Consider the following 20255-nt stretch of genomic DNA (forward strand, 5'->3'; position numbering starts at 1 on the left):
AGAAGATAATTGATCAGGGGGAGTGTTAAGAATATTTCTAATATTCTAAGTGATCAATTAGTAGATAATTAGCAACTGCTAATGACGGTTTTCCTTCCACTCTCCCGATCGTGGAAGGGGACATCGTGGGAGCGGGGTCTTCCGCTCGCCCCTGGAAACTGCCCCATCGAGGGCATGTATAAATATATTTCACTGTTCATCAATAAAGGTATCTGATTCACTTTTACTTTCTACTGTTCCTATTACACATCTCAACAATGGCGATGTATGCAGCGTGAGCGCCATTAGGGCAAATGGGGTCATGGGAAGGCACATGAAGAGGGAGCATGCAACATGAAGATACAAGGAAAAGAGAGGGCGAAGAAAAAAAAAAGGCAAAGGTGCATGCTAGAAAGCTAATTGAACGGTTGGTCGGCCGTGCGTTAGCTGCATCTCAATCTTAAACCCTACTAAAATATATGGTCACTGATTTTTCATCCTCTCCATGTTACGCTAAGAACTTGTGATGTTGAAAGCACTACTACCGCAGAGTAATAATCGTATCATGTGAGCGTGTAGGTAGCCTCTGGTCGCTTGGGGTTCTAATTCTAGCGCGAAAGCTAGCCATCGGTACCTCACCACCGTTCTCCGGCGTATACTATACTTTAATTGGTGGATGCGGCGAGCGCCGGTGGTCAAATCGCGGCCGGCCACGTCTCTCCTCCACCGGCCCTCCCACCCTCTCTCTCCTGGCCCCGATCCTTGCGATCTGGCCGCTTCTCAGGGCCGACACGTCCGCCCGCAGACGCGCTGGGTCTCTGACTTCCAGAACCTTCCTGCCGCTTCCTGGCCACGAATGCCCGTCCCGATCCAGCGGCCCAGCACGTGCCACGTGTCAGGGACCAGCCACGTCGGCGTCCGATGTGGCGCCCCCGCCCCGAAGAAACTGATACGGCCCCAAACCTCGCGGCTCTCAGCCTCACGCTCGGAAAAGCAAGTGGCCGCCGCTGCCTGCCCATCCCGCCGCAACCAACACCAACGCCTTGCTTGCTTGCTCCGCTGTCCGCGCCCCGGTTCCCAGCGATCGAAATCAGCAGTGGATTCGGAGAGGCCAGGGCCGCCGGAGGAGATGAACGGCCGCGGCGGCGGCGGAGGAGGAGGAGGGGAGGAGGAGATGGAGGAGGACGGCGGCGGCCCCGGCTGCGCGCAGGGCGCGGGGAATAAGGAGCGGGTGGTGCTGATGTGGGGGTACCTGCCCGGCGTGTCGCCGCAGCGCTCGCCGCTGCTCGGGCCGGTCCCAGTGAGGCTGCCCCCGGCGGCGGCGGCGGCCGCCGGTGATGGGTGGAGGGACGTGTGCGGCGGCGGGTGCGGCTTCGCCATGGCCATCTCTGGTGACGTAGCCTGTTCTCTTTCTCATTGTTCCCGTGCTTATTCTCTGCTGCCTTTCAGTTGGTCGGTTCTTCGCGTGGGAAGTGGTAGATCTGTTGGGGTGTCCGCCTGTGCGGTATTCGCACCGGATTGCGTAGGAATCGTTGGGGGACGATTTTGGATGAAGGATTCTGCCGAAATTTTGCCAACTGGATGGTGTTAACCCTCGATTATTCGTGTTTTCGTTTTTGTGGGGAGAGGGCGGTTGCTCCTCTTGAATTGAATCGGTGCTTAAAGGCTGAGCTCAGACCGGAGAGGTTTCCTTAGTGTGATTTTTCTTTAGGTATAAGAATCTGTTAGGAATGAAGTAGGGATTCGATTACGAGTGGAAAGTCGGTTCAATGCTGAAGGTGAGCGTACAGGAGGGAAAGCAACATTGTTGAGTAAAGTTCCCTTTCTTAGTTTTTTGAAAACCTGATTCCTGTTCTGAGGATCAAACAGTAACTGGCGGTGCCTACAAAGTAGGGTAAACAATGGTCTTGGAATGTCATTGCTTCTTTCTTAAACATGATGACAATCATCCTTGTTTGCGTGTGCCTTGCTGCTTATCATCTTCCACAAAGTTCATGCAAAGTTCAACAAATTACTAGCTCTAGGCTTTTAGCTACGACTAGAAGACTCCATTAGTCCATTTGTCGTCTCATATGTCACATTTCCTTTGCTATACTCCCTCTGTTTCAAATTATAAGTCGTTTTTAGCTTTGTCCTAAGTCAAACTTGACTAACATTGATCATGTTTATAGAGAAATATATTAGCATCTACAATATTGATTAAATATACCCTATCAAAATATATGTCACAGTGTATCTAGTTTGATGTTGTAGATGTTTGTGCATTTTGCTATAAACTTTGTCAACGACAGAGTAGTCTGACTTGGAACAAACTAAAACAACTTGCAATTTGGAACGAAAAAGTAGTTGCTAATCTGTTGTCATGCAGTTCGACCAAAATCTGAACCTATTTCTTTTCTTTTTTATAATTTTCTTCAGAGTCTGGAAAACTCCTTACTTGGGGTTCTGCTGATGACATGGGCCAAAGTTATGTGACTGCTGGGAAGCACGAGGTGATATAGCATTGATGCTTTTATGCTTTCCTGCCCCATGTGAGAAAGCTCAGGACCTATTTACTAAAGATAGAATATTATACCTTTCAGGAGACTCCAGAGGCTTTTCCTCTTCCTAGCGGCGTCGCAATAGTGCGAGCAGATGCTGGATGGGCTCACTGTGTTGCAATAACAGGTATTTAGCGTTTCGATCTAAACAATCATAATTGTGTATTGTTCTTATAATTGTTTTGCTGGAACAGATGAAGGTGATGTTTATACATGGGGTTGGAAAGAATGTGTTCCAACTGGAAGGGTTATTGGAGACCAATCTTCAGTTGGAACCATGGAAAAGGATGAAAGACAAATGGCAATGGCCACGGACCAAGGTGGTAATGCTTATTTCCTACATCGTCTGCTTCCTGCCTAAAAAATATAAGCTTCTCTACACCAATTGTTTACAGATATAACAAAGGCAACTCCATTACAGTGAGCCCCAGGTCACAGGTGTCTAGGACAAGCAGCGGAGCAGCATCTGGTCCCCCTGAAAGCAGAGGCACTGATGATAGTACAAAGCGCCGAAGGTTGTCATCAGCAAAACATGGACCTGAGAGCTCGACATCCAGTGATGAAAGTCTTTCAGCACCCCCTTGTGTTGTGACATTTAATACAGGAGTGAAAATAGTGTCTGTAGCTGCTGGTGGTCGTCATACATTAGCACTATCAGGTAACCTGCATTTGTCATTATGACACTGACAGTTGCCCTGTAAGGATATTTACTGACTAAAATATTTTTCTCCGAAGCTTCAGATTTAGGTCAGGTGTGGGGTTGGGGATATGGAGGAGAAGGGCAACTAGGTCTGGGTTCTAGAATCCGAACAGTTTCTTCTCCCCATCCTGTACCGTGCATTGAATCAGCACTATACAGCAAGGATCGGCCATCAGCTATGAAAGGTAACAAGGCTGCTGAAGGACATGTCAGTAAAGTCTTGGGAAATTGCGTGAGGGCCATTGCTTGTGGAGGTCGTCACAGTGCTGTAGTAACAGGTCAGTTTTTTTTTAGTTTGTTACTGCTAGTAATTACCATGTTCGTGTAGAGACATCTCTGTCATCCTGGATCTCAAGGTAGCTTGAAAAGTTAGCTCTATGGAAAACAAGAGATTTCAAATCAACATGTTATGTCTGATGTAACAGTATAACCCTAGTCTTTGGACAAACACTTTTGACTTTCCAGGCTAGTAAACATGGTTCTCTCTCTCTCTCTCTCTCTCTCTCTCTCTCTCTCTCTCTTTCTCTCTCCTAAGCTCAAACCACAATACTAAACCACCTGCAACTGCAGCTTTTTAGTTATCAGATTGTACCAACTTTTTCCAATAGATATGCAATTGTAGTCAAAATTTGCCCTAGTTTTTAACGTTCAAGTCCTGCTTGCAGATTCAGGAGCTCTTCTTACATTTGGATGGGGGCTGTATGGACAGGTTAGTTTTTCTATCTAGCCAGTTATTTGGTCAAGCAGAATTTTGATCCTTTTTCCTTGGAACCAAACACACGCATTGAAGTGGCTAACAAAAACTTTAGAATTTACACATACTTCTTTTTTTTAGGATGAATTTTCGCATACTTCATAACAAACCCATGTATTAATTCCTTAGTTCATTATTTGTAATCTGTATGTATATGTTGAAATTTGTATCATTAAAAACGATGGGTACCATATTTTCACAGCTTTCCTTTTTAATGGCATGTTTTACTGTGTGCATCTATTTCATTTGCTTTATATGTTACATAGGATTATTATTTACCAATGTGCTTCATTTGTCACAACCATGTCTTTGTTCCGTACCAATGTGCTTCATTTGTCACAACCATGCTCTTTCTTCTTCAGTGTGGACAAGGGAATACAGATGATGTTCTAAGTCCGACGTGTGTATCATCTATCCTGGGAATCAAGATGCAAGATGTTGCCGCAGGTTTGTGGCACACTGTATGTACATCTGTAGATGGTGATGTGTATTCGTTTGGAGGAAACCAGTTTGGGCAGCTTGGCACTGGTTCTGATCAAGCTGAGGTATAAAGTTTTCTATGTTAATAGACGGCACTACAGTCAACACACTTTTGGTCCATAGAGATACCCTTAGTTGTGGATGATGTCCACCAACCTGATGACATTTGACATCTTTTTATTTCAATGCAGACTGTTCCAAAATTGGTAGATGCTACAAGCCTGGAGAATAAGAATGCCAGATCTGTTTCTTGTGGAGCTCGCCATAGTGCTATCATAACAGGTAATTTTTTGTTGATCTAATGTTTGCTTATATGTATCTCAGTTGTGTCATCTTGTAAACACCTTTGCGTTTCTTACATGACTACACTACTCATGTAGGGTATATGAGCTCTAATTTTTGTTTACTGGTATCTTGCTATTAGCTTTACTATATATACAAGTGCCTTGTTGCAAATGGACCTAATGTTACCTCATTTTTTTTGAATGCCACATCATCCTTGGATGCTCTCATTTGAAACAAGAACAAAAGGTTCTGTGCTAATCAGTGACTGAACTGATTTATCATTGGGCAACCCAGGAATAGATTTTTTTTCTTTTGGTTATTTCATTATGTTGTTCTTGGTAGAAGTTTCACAAGGTGTCTGCAGTCACTTACACATACATGTTGATCCCTCATGTCTACTGGAAGTAGACTAGGGGCAGAACTAAGGCTGTGAAAAAAAAAGTATCTAGAGAAATGGAAAGGGGTTGCTATATTATCAGGAATTGTTTCCATCTGACATGGGTTACACACAACTATTGCAGATGAAGGCGAAGTATTCTGCTGGGGATGGAACAAGTATGGACAGGTGGGTGCCCCTTAACATGCCTTGTACATATTGAAATGTAAAATTAGTTGTGGTTTATCGAATTTGTGTTCGCTTATGCAGCTTGGTCTTGGCGACTCAATGGACAGGAACGTGCCTTGCAGTGTTCCTGTGGACGCTTACCACCCACTAAACGTGTCCTGTGGTTGGTGGCACACCTTGGTGCTCGCGGAGTCGCCTACTTGAAACCTGACAAAGAAATTACCTTAGATTGACAATTTTGTTAGGAACTTGTAGGCTCGTGCAGGTGCGGTGATGCTGCATTTCATCGTGTACATACATGGCAGTGCATACAGATATGTGTATTCATTCTTTGCGGTGCGCTCTTCAACCTGTGCAACGTAGACAAAGCTTGTATCGCATTGCGTATACACAGTTTGAGTAGGATTGCCACGACGAATTGTGCTTGAAACTGGGCTCTATAACTCCTGTCAAGAAGTTACCCTGCCCAGTGGAATCTTATTTCCACAGGCAAGACAGCCGGTTTATGAGACCGCTGACTCCGAACGCATGCGTTTCTCGTTATAGAACACTGATCTGCGATATCGTGCTGGTCGCGAGTGCGATTCAACTATGGGTCTCGTCCAGGGCATTTGTTGTGACTTCATCGATTTAATTAAAAGTCCGTACCAAACGATGCCGTCTTAGAGGCTGTTCATTTGTATGAAAACTTATGATAAAATACAGTTCGTTAATTTATTATGAGAAAAAAGTTGTTGGCTGGCAAAAAAAAAAGAGGGCTTATAAGACAAATAAATGGATTAAAACTGTTAAACAGCCGGTAGCAGCTGTAAAAGACTAAGGATCTCTTGCCCACAAAATAAATAAATAAATAAATAAAAACTAAGAATCTCTTTGGCAGAGCTAAACGGGGCCAAGAAAAGCTTTTAGTGGATTCAGCTTTAATAACAGCTTTGGTTTCACCAAAATTTGTTTACTTCAAAAGCCATTCTTATATGTATCCATTTGATAGGGCTTCTAATTAAAAGCCCGTGGAAAAGCTCTAACAAAAACTCAGCCTAGAAGCATCCAAGCCATAAACCGTGAAGCTGAGCGGGGAAAAAAAAACTCAACTCAACCGAAAAGAGCTTATCTACCAACTATTCAGTTTCTCAAAAAAATCAGAAAATAGTACTTTCAACCATACTTATCAGCCAACAAAATAAAAAGAATGCGTCGCTTTTCCTGGCTTCTCTATAAAAGAGGGACCAAGTTTTTTTTTTCCTATTTGCGCAAATAATTTTGCTGTCCGAACCTTGCCAGCGTGTTTGACAAGGTACAATTGCTCAGTAACGAAAAATGACACCAAATCTTACATGTCATTAACTTATATATAAGTTTCAAGCACTTTAGTATTTGTTCACCTACATAGCAACATCAAAACTGGAGACAAATGACACCAATCCTACACGTCATTAACTTATATAAGTATCATGCACTTTGGTAGTTGTTCAGCTACACAGCAACATCAAAACTAGAGACAATAATGCCCCATTGCAAAAACATTTATGTACAACGGATGGGGGCATTTACAGGCACAAAAAGAAATAAAGTTACATACGACCCCAGGTTGAGGATCTGCCGGAGACGATTGGTAAGTCAGCAACTGCTTTCCTGTAAGACACAAGCATCTGCAGTTTGCCACAGATGCTAGTGGATTTATTGTGCTTCCACTTGCTAGCAATCCTTGAGTTAGAGCCTACGGGCTGTTTTCGATGTAGAATGTCCCGAAACCTGCAGAAGGCTAATTGTAAGAATAATCAGAACATTCAGTACCCTGACACACTCCACAAATATTTTAGCATAGGCTAGATAGCTTGGATGCACAAGTTGCTTCAGTCTCAAACGAGGATAAGGCTTGTTTTGAACTTTTTGCTACAGGGTTAATCAATCTTGAAGTACCATGCATAAATATCCGAAAACTTGAAAGTATAAAATGGAAGCAGCTACTGAGATAATGATACTAGTAAACAAGGGTATGAAGCTAATAATCTTGGGCAGGTAAATATTGGCATTAAAAACTAGAAAGAACAGCATTTAGTCACTCGGTGAACTTACAGGAAATTTCCCTTCAATAGGGAAGAGCAGCATAACCCTTAGAAGCGGGGGGCTTTCGATAGAGGGCCCACTGTTGGCATTGCTGAAGGTTCTGCCATCGGAGGTCGTATTTGATGGTTGCCAACCGAATTATTAGCACCAAGTTTATTGCTTGTGCCTCTGATACCAGTAGCATCACTTTCTGATTGTTGGGGATCTACCAATGGCTTTACCTGTTGCAAATTACAATTCAATCAACCTTCTATTTGAGCATTCATGATAGATTTCAACCTTACAAAATAACTTGTAAAGCCTACGAAATAAACTCAAGCAAAATTCACAACCATAGTGAGGACATTGATGTGAGCAGAGTCCAGTGGGGCTTATTGTATACTTGTATAGCACAAATGCAAAGACAAAGGGACTAAAGAGAAAATTGTGCCTCTGTGCAAGATCAAAGATCAGCTAGGCGCTAGGCGGAATCTAGGCGCTGACCCTCCCGCCTAGCGCCTAGTCGGGAGTAATCGCGCCTAGGCGTTCCTAGGCGTTTTGCTAGGCGGTGACCTAATACATGTATAAACACTTAAAAGAAAAGAAAAAACAATAGATAAGTAGTAGTAATGGAAGGGGAAAGAATAGAAGGCCCATTTAACAGCCCACTTTAGCCCCAACTCTCTCATCCCTCCCGTGACCCCGTCTCCCAGTCCCTGCAAGCCGCGTCGCGAGTCCCCGAGTCGCGACTCTGCCCGCTGCCGCCGCCGCCGCCCTCTCCCGCTGCTCCCTCTCTCTGCGCACGCCGTCGCCCGCGCTGCTCCTCCCCGCCGGCGACTGTCTCCTCCTCGCGCCCGCGCCCGCGCCTGCGGCGCTCGCCGCCGTCTGCGCACGGATGCTCCGCCCCGCCGAAGCTCCGCCCGGATGCTCTCCAGCCCCACCGGCGCCGCCGCCGCCGCCTAGGTTCCGCCTACCCCCATAGGCGAGGCGGGGAGCCTCCAATTCGCGACTAGTCGCGCCTAGTCGCCGCCTAATCGCCGCCTAGCTGAACATTGTGCAAGATAGGTTAATGAAGAACAATAGTAATTGCAAAGTGATGTGATCTTACAGAATTTCTTTGAGGATTCTTATCCTCCCTTGAGAAACCAGGAACAGATAAATGCCAATTTCTTTCTGCAAGATAACAAATTGAAAATTAATGAGTAAAATAAGAGGTAGTAGCACATGTGTGCATGAGAGCATGGTGAACCTACTGACCTAAGTGCAGCAACACATCCTTGGCTTCAACAACTGATGATTTCCTGTGCTTTGCCAAGGTACAAGCAAATGCAGTCACCTACCACAAACCCATGTCAGCTGAATCACAAGATATCTCCACAGATAACATATGGTCAAACATTAGAAGAGGAAGTTATACTCTCTAAACAAATAGCAAAGCAACAACATTACCGAGTCAATGAAGTCATCAGCGATTTCTAGAAGTAAATCCTCCACTTCAGGGTCAACTTTACCTAGGGGATCTACCTGTAATAAGACTATTGTTTAAGAACAGACCAAAGTATTATATTCAACTATAAAAATAAGAAACCTGTTTCCAATCAAAATGTGATTATGACCAGTAACATTAATTACACCAGTGACAGTGAAGTTGAGGAGCACAGAAAAGAAAAGAAAAGAGCCAGGTTGTAACCTGCGCAACAAGATCTTGTATTTTTCTTTTCCCAAGAAGTTGGCTAGTTCCTTCAGCTCCCTGACTTGCACTTCCACCAGTCATAGTTCCAACTGACAAAGGTGTACCCGGTTGTGAGCCTGTAAGGTTCGCAGACTTCTGCGAACCAGATGCTGAAACACGTGGAGATTGTAGCGGTTGCTGCTGCTGCAACTGCTGCAGAAAATGTTGCTGCTGAATCAGCTGTTGGGCACTGAGATGTGGATGCTGTTGTTGGACTTGGAGAAGTTGCTGTTGGCTCAATCCTGTCTTCTGCTGAAGTTGCTGCATCAACAGGAGCCTCTGCTGGTGCTGATATTGTTGCTGTGGGGAAACTGGTGAGCCCATGGATGATTGCATTTGCTTCAACCACTGCTGCTGCTGTTGCTGAGGCACAGACATTGCCACCATCTGTCCATTTTGTGATGATCCAGACAGTTGTGAATTTAATGCTGTAATAGACGCGGTCCTCGACAGACCTTGACCAGGTACCTTCTGTAAACCAATCATATGTAAAAAGTTATGGTATTTTCCCTGGAGAATAGCAAATACTACATATAAACAAGATATGTGGTAAATGGGAAAAAAATAAACAAGAAGACACATGTAGCAACCATGTACTATGTGCAACTCAGGTTTGTCAAAAGATAAATGGGAAATAGGAATATACGCACACTGATCTCAAAAGTCAAAACAGTTTAAGTAACGCAGTGGATTAACGAAAGACAAATGTTACCAACATACTGCTTATTACTCCCTCCGTCCCCAAAAACATGTAAATCTCGATTTCCAAAGAGTCAAAGAATCTTTAAGTTGGACCAAATTTATAAATCATATTTTTTACATTTAAATCTATAATCAAGTGTATCATAAAACTATATTTGATAATTAATCTAACTACACTCATTACATGTCATAAAACATCAATATATTTTTATTTGTATTTAGTCAAAGTTAAGAATCTTTGACTCCTCGAAAACCGAGATTTACATGCTTTTCGGGACGGAGGGAGTACTTCTTTCAGAATTGGGACATAAATAAATGTGCTTACAACTAGAATCTTAACACACTGCATCATTCCTTATTACTAGACCGGGCAAAAGTCCGTGCATACGAATTTTTTGTGGAACCTTATCTCTTGTCGCTAGGTTGTCAGAGTACCTGTGGAGACAGTGCAGGTTGTTGAGACGCTTGTGGCCTCATTTGCGCATGAGCAAACCTTTGTTGAGCACCATAGGGAATAGTTCCATTCGGTCTCATCTGGTTCATCCCCATGGTACCCATGACACCCATGGGCTGCATCCCTTGCAGCGCTTGAGCTGTATTAGCATTATTCAATTGTGTGCCTTGTGCCATGCCCTTCTGCCTGGCCTGCAGTAAAAGGAAAAGTCAATTACTCTACAAGTAAGAAACAAAATACTCTTCCTATATTAATTGAAGACCGAGCTGGATGTAGCTACCTTGAAATGAAACACTTTCCTCTCGCGATAAAAAATTGCAAAGGTAAACTGGGGACATTATCATTCCTTTTAACAGGCCATTTATTCATTGTGCCATTTTTATCAGCAAATTAAGTATTTACTACCACAAGTAGAACTGTACTAATGAACATTATTGCTAAGAGATATCATAGCCAAGTTTAGATAATTTACATTCTTTCACAGTCCACCTTCACATTCAAGAGTAACAACCATCTGTATTCTTTGTCAATGTCATGATCTCACAGAATAAATAACATTGAAAGAATGACCTAAACAACAATTAAATACCATGTGGATTCGCTACTCATTTCCTATTAACTGAGCACAGATGGGTAAAGGAAATCAATTCAACTTTGCTTAATAAGCTTTGACAACCGATGTGTATTCTTTCATCATTCCATTTGTTTGGCTCAGTGGCTTGCAATAAAAATACGAAGTTGTTTGTACCCATCAAAACCAACCTGATCGAAGAGAGTAAAAGGTAAGGAATTTCTAACCAGCAAATTCTATCTAAAATTGTTGAGATTGCTTCAATAGCACGAGAAATGTAAAGCATAAGTCTAAAACCCACGACATTTTATCCTTGGCGGTTATGGTGGACACTATGCACGAGGAGATGCAAAACTGTGTTTACTTGGGGAGGTCCCGAGCCTCCAAATTGAGTAATTCACCTGCGCCATCATCTGCGACTGAAGCCCAAAATGTGCCGCAGATGCCGCGTTACCCTGGCCTTGCAGCATCCCCAGCTGGCCCTGCCCAAGCATGGGGGCGCGCCCCGCCAGCTGCTGCTGTTGCTGCTGGCCCACGAGCCCTCCGCCACCCGAGAAGCTCATCTGCCCGCCGTACATCCTAGCCGCCGCGTACTGCTGGAGCTGGCTAGCCGTGGAGAGGCGTGAGGCCGACCCCGAGCGGGGGATCTGGCCAAACCCGGCGGCGCCGGCCCCGGCCTGCGTGGGCGAAGGCGCCTGCAGCTGCGGCGGGCGCGGGGGGTAATCCATGGATCCTCCGCCGCCCGAAGCGGCAGCGGCCGCCTGGTCGAGCTGCTGCGGGGACGAGATGTGCGCGGAGAGGTCGGAGACGGTCGGGGACGGGGGGATTTGCGGGGAGAGGAGGGGGTTAGGGTTGGGGTTCTGCGGGGTGGACACGGAGGCCGCCGTGGCCGCGAGCTGGTCGGGCTGCGCCGGCGAGGCGGAGGCGGCCACGGGCGGCGGATCCGCCATGGCGCGGCGAGGCGCGGGGCGTGGCGTGTAGGGTTTCGGCGGCGGTGGTCGGACGCGGTTGCGTCGGGGGGCGGGGCAGGTACGGGTCGTGTGGGGCAGTTTGACGTGTGCGCGTAGTCTTTTCGCGGTTGAGTCAGAAGGGAGAGTTAGACGCTGTTTGGGTCACTGAAGGATAGGTCCCACGGGATCATTTAGCGGATAAGAGCCCCGACTACCGAGTGATCACTAGCAGTCTAGTAGGCCTCTAGCTCTAGCACAGCATCAGCATGGCAGCAACGGCACCTCTCCTGATCTTGTAAAAAAAGACGTTCTGCTTTAAGGCTTGTTTAGTTCACCCTAAAATTCAAAAAAAAAATTAAAATTTTCCGTCACATTATATCTTAATGCACATACATAGAGCATTAAATATAGATAAAAATGACTAATTATATAGTTTATCTATAAATCACGAGAGAAATTTTTTAACCTAGTTAGTTTATGATTAGACATTAATTACCAATACAAACGAAAGTTATCGAAATCTAAATTTTTTTTTTATCTAAACAAGGGCTTTACGTCTTTGCACTCACCTTGATCGGGATCACCGGATCAAACACTGCTAAATAACATTCGTGCAAAGTGCAAGGGCAAAGGCATGTACTCCTATGTGTGTTCTGCAGGTGAATACAGCGCATCCACTAAAGTATCTTTGTGATCCGAGAGGCCGTACTGTTTAGCACGGCAGCGCTTCTCGTCAAGGAGTGTTTTCGAGCGCACATGTGAGAAACCGACTGATCAATGGACCGAATCGAACATCATCGGCAGATGGAAACATCACTCGGTCGTGCGCTGGGGGGCACAGCTTTGATGCCTTCCCCTCCCGGTCCTCGCTGCCGACTGCCCCTCGCACTGCCGATGAGCGAAGCACGGCACGTCGCGTCAGGACCAATTCACCGCCGCCGTCCACATCAGCCATCAGGTGCTGGCCCCGGCCAAAGACCGGCGCCGGCAGGACCGGGTAAACCTGCGTCAAGAAAACCGCGAAAAGGTCGACGCGTCACGCCGTCACGCGGTGCATGGCGCCAGTGCACCTGGGCCAAGGCCTCGGCTTCGAGCCGGTGGCATCGAGACCACGACCACGACTCTGCTGCACTGTCACGCTGGCGGCTGGTCCCATACTCTCCCATCCAAAGAAGTCAGCAAAGTGAAGGGCCTCTTTTCCTACCCCGTCCCGGCGCGTCGTCAGCGATCGAATTCGTCGCCGCGCGTATATACGCCTGCGCCAACCGAAACCCGCGGCCGCTCCCTGGTTTTTGCCTTTGTCGGACAGCCTCTGCCTCAGGTCTCGGTGCTCCCAATTTTTTTTGGTTTGTTTGTTTATAGTAAATATTATCTAATTATATACTAACTAGGGTTAAAAGATTTATCTCTCAATTTACAAATAAATTTTGTAATTAGTTTTTGTTTTTTTTACTATATTTAGTGATTCATGCATGTACCGTAAGATTCGATGTGACGGAGAATCTTAAAAAAAAAATTGGTTTTTGGGTGAACTAAACAGGCCTTAAGCGAATGCACCACACCAATACACATAGATTAAAGTAAATCCAACAACATCCAAATAAGGCCTTAGGATTTTTTTTGACATAGTTCCGCTCTATAGGATGATCAGTTCCAAAATTTCTGTTAATACTCCTCCGTCTAAAAACAACGCGAATGCCGTTTTTTAAGACTTGGTTTAGTTCTAAAAATTTTTAAGAATTTTTCAAGAATCTCCGTTGCATCAAATCTTGTGGCACATGCTTAGATTTGAAAAACAACTAATTACACAATTTATTTGTAATTTGTGAGACGAATATTTTGAACCTAGTTTGACAAGTTGAATCAAAATGACAAATTAACAACTAAACCTAGATAAGATTCATTTGGCCTTCACATATCATATCATAAAAAATAAAAAACTCCAGCTGCAGCTTCATAAGATGTAATATGTGACGTTTGCGCTTCCTAAAAAATAACTAACCGAATATATATTACAAATATTAATCTTTATGGTATATAATTATTATAATTGGAAAGATCTTTAAATTTAGTTTTTAAAATAAATTTATTTAGAGATATAAATGTTTACAAATCGAGTCAAATTTATAGCATATAGACCAACGACGATAGTTGTTTAGAGCAAGATCAATAATAGATCCAAGTTACTTGGATATAAAACAAGTTATAAGTGCCAAGTTATATAATTAATAAGTGTCTCCAATTTATCTTGAAAAAGTCTCTCTAACCTATTTATCCTCACAATACTTGTCACTTGAGCCCACAAATGCATATGCTTCCGTGCACAGTTTGGTGTTTTTACATGGGAGCCAAGTTCTCATCTTTTTTCTTCTCCACATCAGCATTAGTTTGACTATAAGTCTATTATTGTATCTGCTCTTAAATATGGAGGTAGCATTTCCCAACTACTGTAGCTTGTGAGCCTTCTCATTTTTGGCAAGAAATGTTTTTACCACCTTATTTACAACAGAACCTGCCAACTAGTACTCAACCAAGACAATCAAAGTTGGCTCAGACAAGTGAACCTCCGACAGCACTTGGTCACGCTCATCGATCCTGCTGGAAGCGCTGAGACACCGTGCTGATAAGCTTCACCCTCCTATTCAGAGGGGAGAATAGGACTTTCAACCGGTTTGCCGTCTCCTGTTAATAATTCGCTGGATTTCAGTGGATTACACCACCCGGCAGTAGAAACTTTCCACTGCAGGGGCATCACCTGGATATATACATCCATCCATCGATCGTCATCCAAAAAATAATGATTCTGAAACGGTCTTCTTCTCCAGCGGAGCAGGTAAGCTTTAGATTTCCGTGAGCTGAAAAAAGTGCACAACCGATATGATCACCGTCCAATCGCAAGCTCGTCGCGCAAGACTACGCAACGCAGCCATTTTATTCCAAGCGATTGATCCAGGGATGAACTGCTCCAAATAAAACCCATTGGCTGTCCATTCCGCGGCTATGGAAAGCACAAAACCAATGAGCTGCACATCAGGGCCAAAGTCTTGTTAGGTTCAGAGCGGTATTGGATATACATTGTTTGGGTTCCAGTCGGTCTCAGCTCAAACAGTACAGTTTTCCAAAGTCTTTTTTGCTTGGCTATTGGATTAGTTGTTGCATGTCCCTTTCCATGGCGACGACTTTGCATTGCCTGCCCTTTTTAAACCCCCTCATCTCTCAAGCGTGTTCTTGGCCACACTACTACTCATCATCCTAGCCACTGCACCTCTCTCAATTCAAAAGTAACAGAGACAACAGCTAGCTAGCTTCTGTGATTTCTCTAGCCTCTTTCAAGCTCAACTAGCCATGGAAGGCATCATCCCGTTCATCTTCAAGGTCATAGCGCAGTACAAAGAAGAAGGGCATGCCGCCTCCTTCGCTGGCATGGCCTCTGACGATTCTGTCGAACCCTCCTCCCCGGTGTCGCCATCGTACGTGCTCCTGCCTGGTGACTCCGACGAGCGCCACCGCGACGAGAGGGACGACGGCCGGCAGCTCCGCCCGACGTCCGTGGACTCCGAGGCCGTCACCACCTGCACCGCGAGACCCTCTCCACTTCGATGCTCGACGCTGCGCCGGCGAGCCTAGGATGGTGGATTCTGCAGGTTCGGTAACACCGAGCGATGCCTCGCAAGATATAAGTTTTGGTGGGTGTGATTATGTGCAAATGGTGAGAAACAGTACGCGTTGAGATTTGAGAACAAACATACTAGTTTCAAGTTCTGTATGCATCTTTTTAGCTTTTGTGCCTTTTTTTCTTACGCTGTGATGTGAAAGGAGCTTTGTATGCCTAGGCACGAGTCTCAAAGGAGGCTTCGTAAGTGCGCAACAGCACGAGGCATGTAACATGGTTGCAAGAACCGTTGTGCTACTTCCATTCCATACGATTTCTACTGTACCTGTACAGGATGTTACTTCTGTCATCTTCTTCTGTTTGGGTGGAAATTCTGTTATTTTGACATTAATAAAAAAAATCTGTCATTTTATCTTTCTGTCCCACGACACATATTTGCTGGCCCAATTGAAAGCATGTTTCGGAGTACGTCCTAACGCGTAACAAAACTAAGCCCAATGGGCCATGAGTCATCAGAGATTAAACGGAGCTGTTTCTGAGTCCATGATACAGCGAGAAAAAAGAAGAAGAAGATGCAGTCTCTGCACATCAAGACGTGTGAAAAAAAAAACTCATTGTTGCAAAATCTTTCTTTCATATAACTAACTTTGTTTTCTGACAATATATTTTTACACCACTGCTTTATTAACTGTCTAAGAGCGTTTTTCAAACCCTCAAAATTTCACCACATGAGACCTAGCCGAGTGAAACAAAAACCGCGGCGGCACACCTAATTTATTTGTACAGCAGCAAAGTAACAAAATTAAATTGAAACTGTAAGAGCCGGTCAAACTAGTAGCTAACCATATCCGATATCCTTCTTCCATTTACACCAAGACATGCCATACTTCTGCATATTCACTCGTGATCCCAGCACATTCAGGTTCGTCTGACAGAGCTAGTAGAAGAGAAGAAGGAACACTGAAACTACAGGATTCAGCTAAGTAGTTCAGAGCTCAGGGCTCGGCCTATGGCCCGATTCAGAGCTCAGGCATGAAATCGTCGGTCGCAGATCGTGCTTGCAATCTGCAAGGAACCCGGGCGGTTCCTTGGATTCACCGACACTGCAGCAAGGTTGACCTCAAAAGGCCCGAGATCTGCCGGGTTTCGCGACGCATCGCAAGGTGCGTCAGTGCGTGCATGGCGCTACTGCGAGCTGCACGGGATAAGATAATCACAACCCCAAACAGGTGGTCGCTGTCAGTGGCGTCGTCGAGGAATCAGCTGTTAGAATATGCTGCGGCGCAAACCATTGGTGGACTCGTAGTACTTCGTTGTCATCAGAAAAAGAAAAAAAAAAACGGAAAAGGGCCGCGGCGCTTTGTTCAGCACTTCAGCTCGGCTTCACTCTAGCTAGCTTTTACACATGCACAGACAGACAGGCGACTCGGTGCCTTGGGCTCGGGAAAGTGGCCATGGCAAGCGCCTGCTTTCCCATCGATGAAGGAATATGTGTGATGCCTCCGGCTGACCGGCCGGAGTCCGGAGAAACACGCTAGTACTGTACAGTACAGTAGAGTATTTCTGATGGACATGCGTGCCTTTGCTTCGGCGCAAAGCCGGCGATGTCTCCTCGACGGCCCAGGTCAGCTGCGAATGGCAGCCACGGAAGATCAGCAGCATGGATGTGAGCCAGTGGGGAAAGAAAAATGACAGCGTTGCAGGCGGTGATGGCATCGATCCAACGTGCGACGAGCGGAGAGGGTAATGCCAGCGCTACACCGCGCTGACGTGGCCGCCCCGGCCCCTGGCCCTGAGTGAGGTCAAAAGGGTGGGGGCAACCGTGGGCCCTATATAGCGGACCCTCTCGCTGGAGATGGGCCTCCGAGCCCAACCATTGAGGAAGAGAAGCCAATCCAATCGCCAGAAGCGGCAGCGGGAGGGAGTCTGGTCTCTGGTGGGTGCCCCTACAGAGGAGTCCTCTGCTCGTCGTCGTCCTCGGTGCTCGCCGTGTTCCGCTCGAGAACGTCCCGGGCATCGCCGGCGGCCACGGGTATAACACCGATCTCCTCCATCCGCTCGCCGCGCCGCAATCCGGAGAGGAGACTACGCTAGGTCGAGCACCACCTGGGGCTCAGCGTTCTCGCGACCAGTTCCGGCGCGGCGTCCGCCCTCTGAAGCCACTCGCCCCCGCGACCGTCGCTGTTGTCCTTCTTCGCCACTCGCCACCTTGTCCGGCGACGAGCACCACCAGGACAGCAGGTATTCCCTCACCTTGGTCCTCCCTTCCTGCTGTGCGAAGCCGTACGCCCAAACCTTAACGTAATTCGTGGGTAAAACCGTGCGCCCAAACCCTAACATACTGTTCGTAATCGGATCTGAATCTAATTACAGGTGTATATGTATATGCCTACTAACTTCGATTGCTTTGCAAAAAAAAAGGTGTACATGTGTACACCCATGTCCTTTAATGGGTCCGCCCTTGCCTTTCTTGTGATGTGTGGCTACAGGGATTGAGGGAGGGAGTAAAGGAGGTGCTTCACCATGAAGGCGCTCATTCTTGTTGGGGGTTTCGGAACCCGCCTTCGGCCTTTGACTCTTAGCTTCCCGAAGCCCCTTGTGGATTTTGCAAACAAGCCCATGATTCTGCATCAGGTAAAGTTACTCGTTATTAAGCTGATACAGCATGAGCATTCTAGAGAGGTAATGAACATTGTGATACCATATCACTGTACGTACTACTTGTATTGGCATGAGCACCAATTTTCTTTGTATAGTATGTTATCAGTGTCCTTAAAAGTAATGCGGGGCTCAATATGAGTATATGTGGTTTACGTATTTATAGTTGCTTTGGTGTTTTTTTTTAACCCAATTCCACTGCTGATATCATGTCAGCATCCATCATCAGTAGCTTTTGATTGTTGCTGTGCCAGGAGTTAGCTTAGAAACACTTTAGCCATTCAACTATTACTTTCTTTATTTAGTAATCACTGCTTTTCTTATATATAAGATCTATCATCAACTTGGAGAAATCATTGTGAATTATCATGTGACTTCCTCTCTTCATTTTTTTTCCATAAAAAAAAATGCAAAACAGATATCTAGGAATTTTGCTTTGTGTCCAAGTACATATTTAAACATCAACCAAGTGCTCTTTTTTATGTGTGACTGTGGCTTGAAGAAATAAAACTTACTCATTCTCTGCAGATCGAAGCTTTGAAAGAAGTTGGGGTCACAGAGGTGGTTTTGGCCATCAACTACCGCCCTGAGGTAGAAATAACAGACCAATCATCCTTTCTATTGTGGCACTTGGGTCTGGCTTCTATGATCTAATTGGTGTGTCATATATCTTCCAGGTAATGATTAATTTCTTGAAGGACTTTGAGGATAAGCTTGGCATCACAATCACATGCTCCCAAGAGACGGAGCCCTTAGGAACTGCTGGTCCTCTTGCTCTAGCAAGGGACAAGCTTGCGGATGGGTCGGGCGAGCCATTCTTTGTCCTCAACAGTGATGTCATAAGCGAATACCCATTTGCTGAACTCATCAAATTTCACAAATGTCATGGTGGTGAGGCAACAATTATGGTCACTAAGGTAAATCCTTTTGGACATTTTCTTGTGGAATCAGCCCGCATATCTGAACTGACTTTTCTTTTCATATAGGTGGATGAACCATCAAAATATGGTGTTGTGGTTATGGAGGAGGCAACTGGCAGGGTGGAAAGATTTGTTGAGAAGCCAAAAGTATTTGTGGGCAACAAGATCAATGCTGGGATTTACTTACTGAACCCATCTGTCCTTGACCGCATTGAACTGAGGCCAACTTCAATTGAGAAAGAGGTCTTCCCTCAAATTGCAGCTGATCAGAAGCTCTATGCAATGGTCCTTCCAGGTTTTTGGATGGATGTTGGTCAGCCAAGGGACTACATTACTGGCTTGCGTCTTTATCTAGACTCACTTAGGAAGAAATCAGCTGCCAGGCTAGCTACTGGAACACATGTTGTTGGCAATGTGCTGGTGCATGAGAGCGCCAAGATTGGAGAAGGTTGTCTGATTGGTCCTGATGTCGCCATTGGACCTGGATGTGTTGTGGAGGATGGCGTGAGGCTTTCCCGCTGCACTGTCATGCGTGGTGTGCGCATCAAGAAGCATGCTTGCATCTCAAACAGCATTATCGGGTGGCACTCAACTGTTGGAAAATGGGCACGGATAGAGAATATGACTATCCTGGGGGAGGATGTTCATGTGTGTGATGAGGTATACAGCAATGGCGGTGTTGTTCTCCCACATAAAGAGATCAAGTCAAGCATTCTGAAGCCTGAGATCGTCATGTGAGCTCTCCAGTTTTAGCCACAGTACATTCTTAAGTTCTTTGACAAAGGGAGGATTTGATATCCCCTTTTGTAAACGATATTGCCTGGTATCTTCGACCTAATGCAAACAGCTTCATACATGTTCTCTTGACTCTTGTTAAACTATTGACAATGTATCCTTGTTCTTTGTTGAAAAGTTTAGTACTTTAGTGTCAACCATATTCCACAAGTGATTGTGATATACTGAGCTTGGAGGTTTTGGACCCTTGATCTGCAGAAGTTCAATGCAATAGCAAGAGTAAGTTAAAAAAATGTGGTCCAAGGTAACTTTCAGTAGTAATGTTTGTGTGCCAAATGCTCTTCCGGAGAAATGTACACACATAAGACCATGTGTAATGTAACCCTAATATGGTTCGTATTTAATCTTGTACCAATAAATATACTGTCGGTCTCTTACCAATGAATTACTGTCGGTATGCTATCTTGTCCATGTCTCCCTACTCTACGTTGAACCCTATCTGAACAATTGCGTTTTCAGTTTGAATAAAATGTTGGAATCATTTTTTTTAAATGCCGGAACCATGGCATTA

General features: G+C 45.2%; 4 protein-coding genes across 9 annotated transcripts; 3 read left to right on the forward strand and 1 right to left on the reverse strand.

Moving 5' to 3' along the window:
- Positions 643–5825, forward strand: LOC8060088 (ultraviolet-B receptor UVR8). Of its 4 annotated transcripts, none has more exons than XM_021456362.1 (11): positions 643–1370; positions 2398–2471; positions 2562–2646; positions 2714–2842; positions 2941–3177; positions 3255–3497; positions 3885–3928; positions 4336–4518; positions 4645–4735; positions 5260–5303; positions 5385–5825. In XM_021456362.1, exons 1-11 carry the CDS (start codon positions 656–658, stop codon positions 5505–5507), a joined length of 1968 nt encoding a protein of 655 aa, XP_021312037.1. In that variant the 5' UTR covers positions 643–655; the 3' UTR covers positions 5508–5825. The 4 variants fall into 4 exon arrangements, with proteins under 4 accessions (XP_021312037.1, XP_021312038.1, XP_002456629.2 ...); XM_021456363.1 differs by having other exon boundaries at positions 3261–3497; XM_002456584.2 differs by having other exon boundaries at positions 2714–2839.
- On the reverse strand, positions 6622–11850 carry LOC8060089 (transcription initiation factor TFIID subunit 12b). Of its 3 annotated transcripts, none has more exons than XM_021456367.1 (8): positions 11210–11850; positions 10219–10428; positions 9040–9549; positions 8799–8873; positions 8607–8685; positions 8458–8522; positions 7380–7591; positions 6622–7065 (listed from the first exon to the last, which is right to left on the reverse strand). In XM_021456367.1, the coding sequence occupies exons 1-7, from the start codon at positions 11756–11758 to the stop codon at positions 7418–7420; spliced, it is 1662 nt and encodes a 553-aa protein (XP_021312042.1). In that variant the 5' UTR covers positions 11759–11850; the 3' UTR covers positions 6622–7065; positions 7380–7417. The 3 variants fall into 3 exon arrangements, with proteins under 3 accessions (XP_021312042.1, XP_002458756.1, XP_021312041.1); XM_002458711.2 differs by having other exon boundaries at positions 9040–9552; positions 11210–11849; XM_021456366.1 differs by having other exon boundaries at positions 6622–7055; positions 9040–9552; positions 11210–11758.
- LOC8058901 lies at positions 14954–15785 on the forward strand. Its single transcript, XM_021457561.1, has one exon. It carries the CDS (start codon positions 15104–15106, stop codon positions 15383–15385), a length of 282 nt encoding a protein of 93 aa, XP_021313236.1. The 5' UTR covers positions 14954–15103; the 3' UTR covers positions 15386–15785.
- LOC8060090 (probable mannose-1-phosphate guanylyltransferase 3) lies at positions 17219–20129 on the forward strand. The gene is made up of 5 exons (XM_002456586.2): positions 17219–17612; positions 17861–18005; positions 18558–18620; positions 18707–18946; positions 19016–20129. Exons 2-5 carry the CDS (start codon positions 17895–17897, stop codon positions 19685–19687), a joined length of 1086 nt encoding a protein of 361 aa, XP_002456631.1. The 5' UTR covers positions 17219–17612; positions 17861–17894; the 3' UTR covers positions 19688–20129.

Source organism: Sorghum bicolor, chromosome 3 (assembly GCF_000003195.3).
Source record: "Sorghum bicolor cultivar BTx623 chromosome 3, Sorghum_bicolor_NCBIv3, whole genome shotgun sequence".
NCBI classification, from domain to species: Eukaryota; Viridiplantae; Streptophyta; class Magnoliopsida; order Poales; family Poaceae; genus Sorghum; species Sorghum bicolor.

Bases quoted from the DNA above. Each gene is read 5' to 3' on its own strand.
- LOC8060088 (XM_021456362.1), top strand. From the start codon at position 656: ATGCGGCGAGCGCCGGTGGTCAAATCGCGGCCGGCCACGTCTCTCCTC. The intron at 2,843-2,940 runs GTAATGCTTATT...ACTCCATTACAG, and splicing joins AATGGCCACGGACCAAGGTG to TGAGCCCCAGGTCACAGGTG. The intron at 3,929-4,335 runs GTTAGTTTTTCT...TTTCTTCTTCAG, and splicing joins GATGGGGGCTGTATGGACAG to TGTGGACAAGGGAATACAGA.
- LOC8060090 (XM_002456586.2), top strand. From the start codon at position 17,895: ATGAAGGCGCTCATTCTTGTTGGGGGTTTCGGAACCCGCCTTCGGCCT. The intron at 18,006-18,557 runs GTAAAGTTACTC...CATTCTCTGCAG, and splicing joins AGCCCATGATTCTGCATCAG to ATCGAAGCTTTGAAAGAAGT. The intron at 18,621-18,706 runs GTAGAAATAACA...TATATCTTCCAG, and splicing joins CCATCAACTACCGCCCTGAG to GTAATGATTAATTTCTTGAA.
- LOC8058901 (XM_021457561.1), top strand. From the start codon at position 15,104: ATGGAAGGCATCATCCCGTTCATCTTCAAGGTCATAGCGCAGTACAAA.
- LOC8060089 (XM_002458711.2), bottom strand. From the start codon at position 11,758: ATGGCGGATCCGCCGCCCGTGGCCGCCTCCGCCTCGCCGGCGCAGCCC. The intron at 9,553-10,218 runs GTACTCTGACAA...ATTGGTTTACAG, and splicing joins AACCTGCACTGTCTCCACAG to AAGGTACCTGGTCAAGGTCT. The intron at 7,592-8,457 runs GTAAGATCACAT...AATTTGCAACAG, and splicing joins AGAATCCTCAAAGAAATTCT to GTAAAGCCATTGGTAGATCC.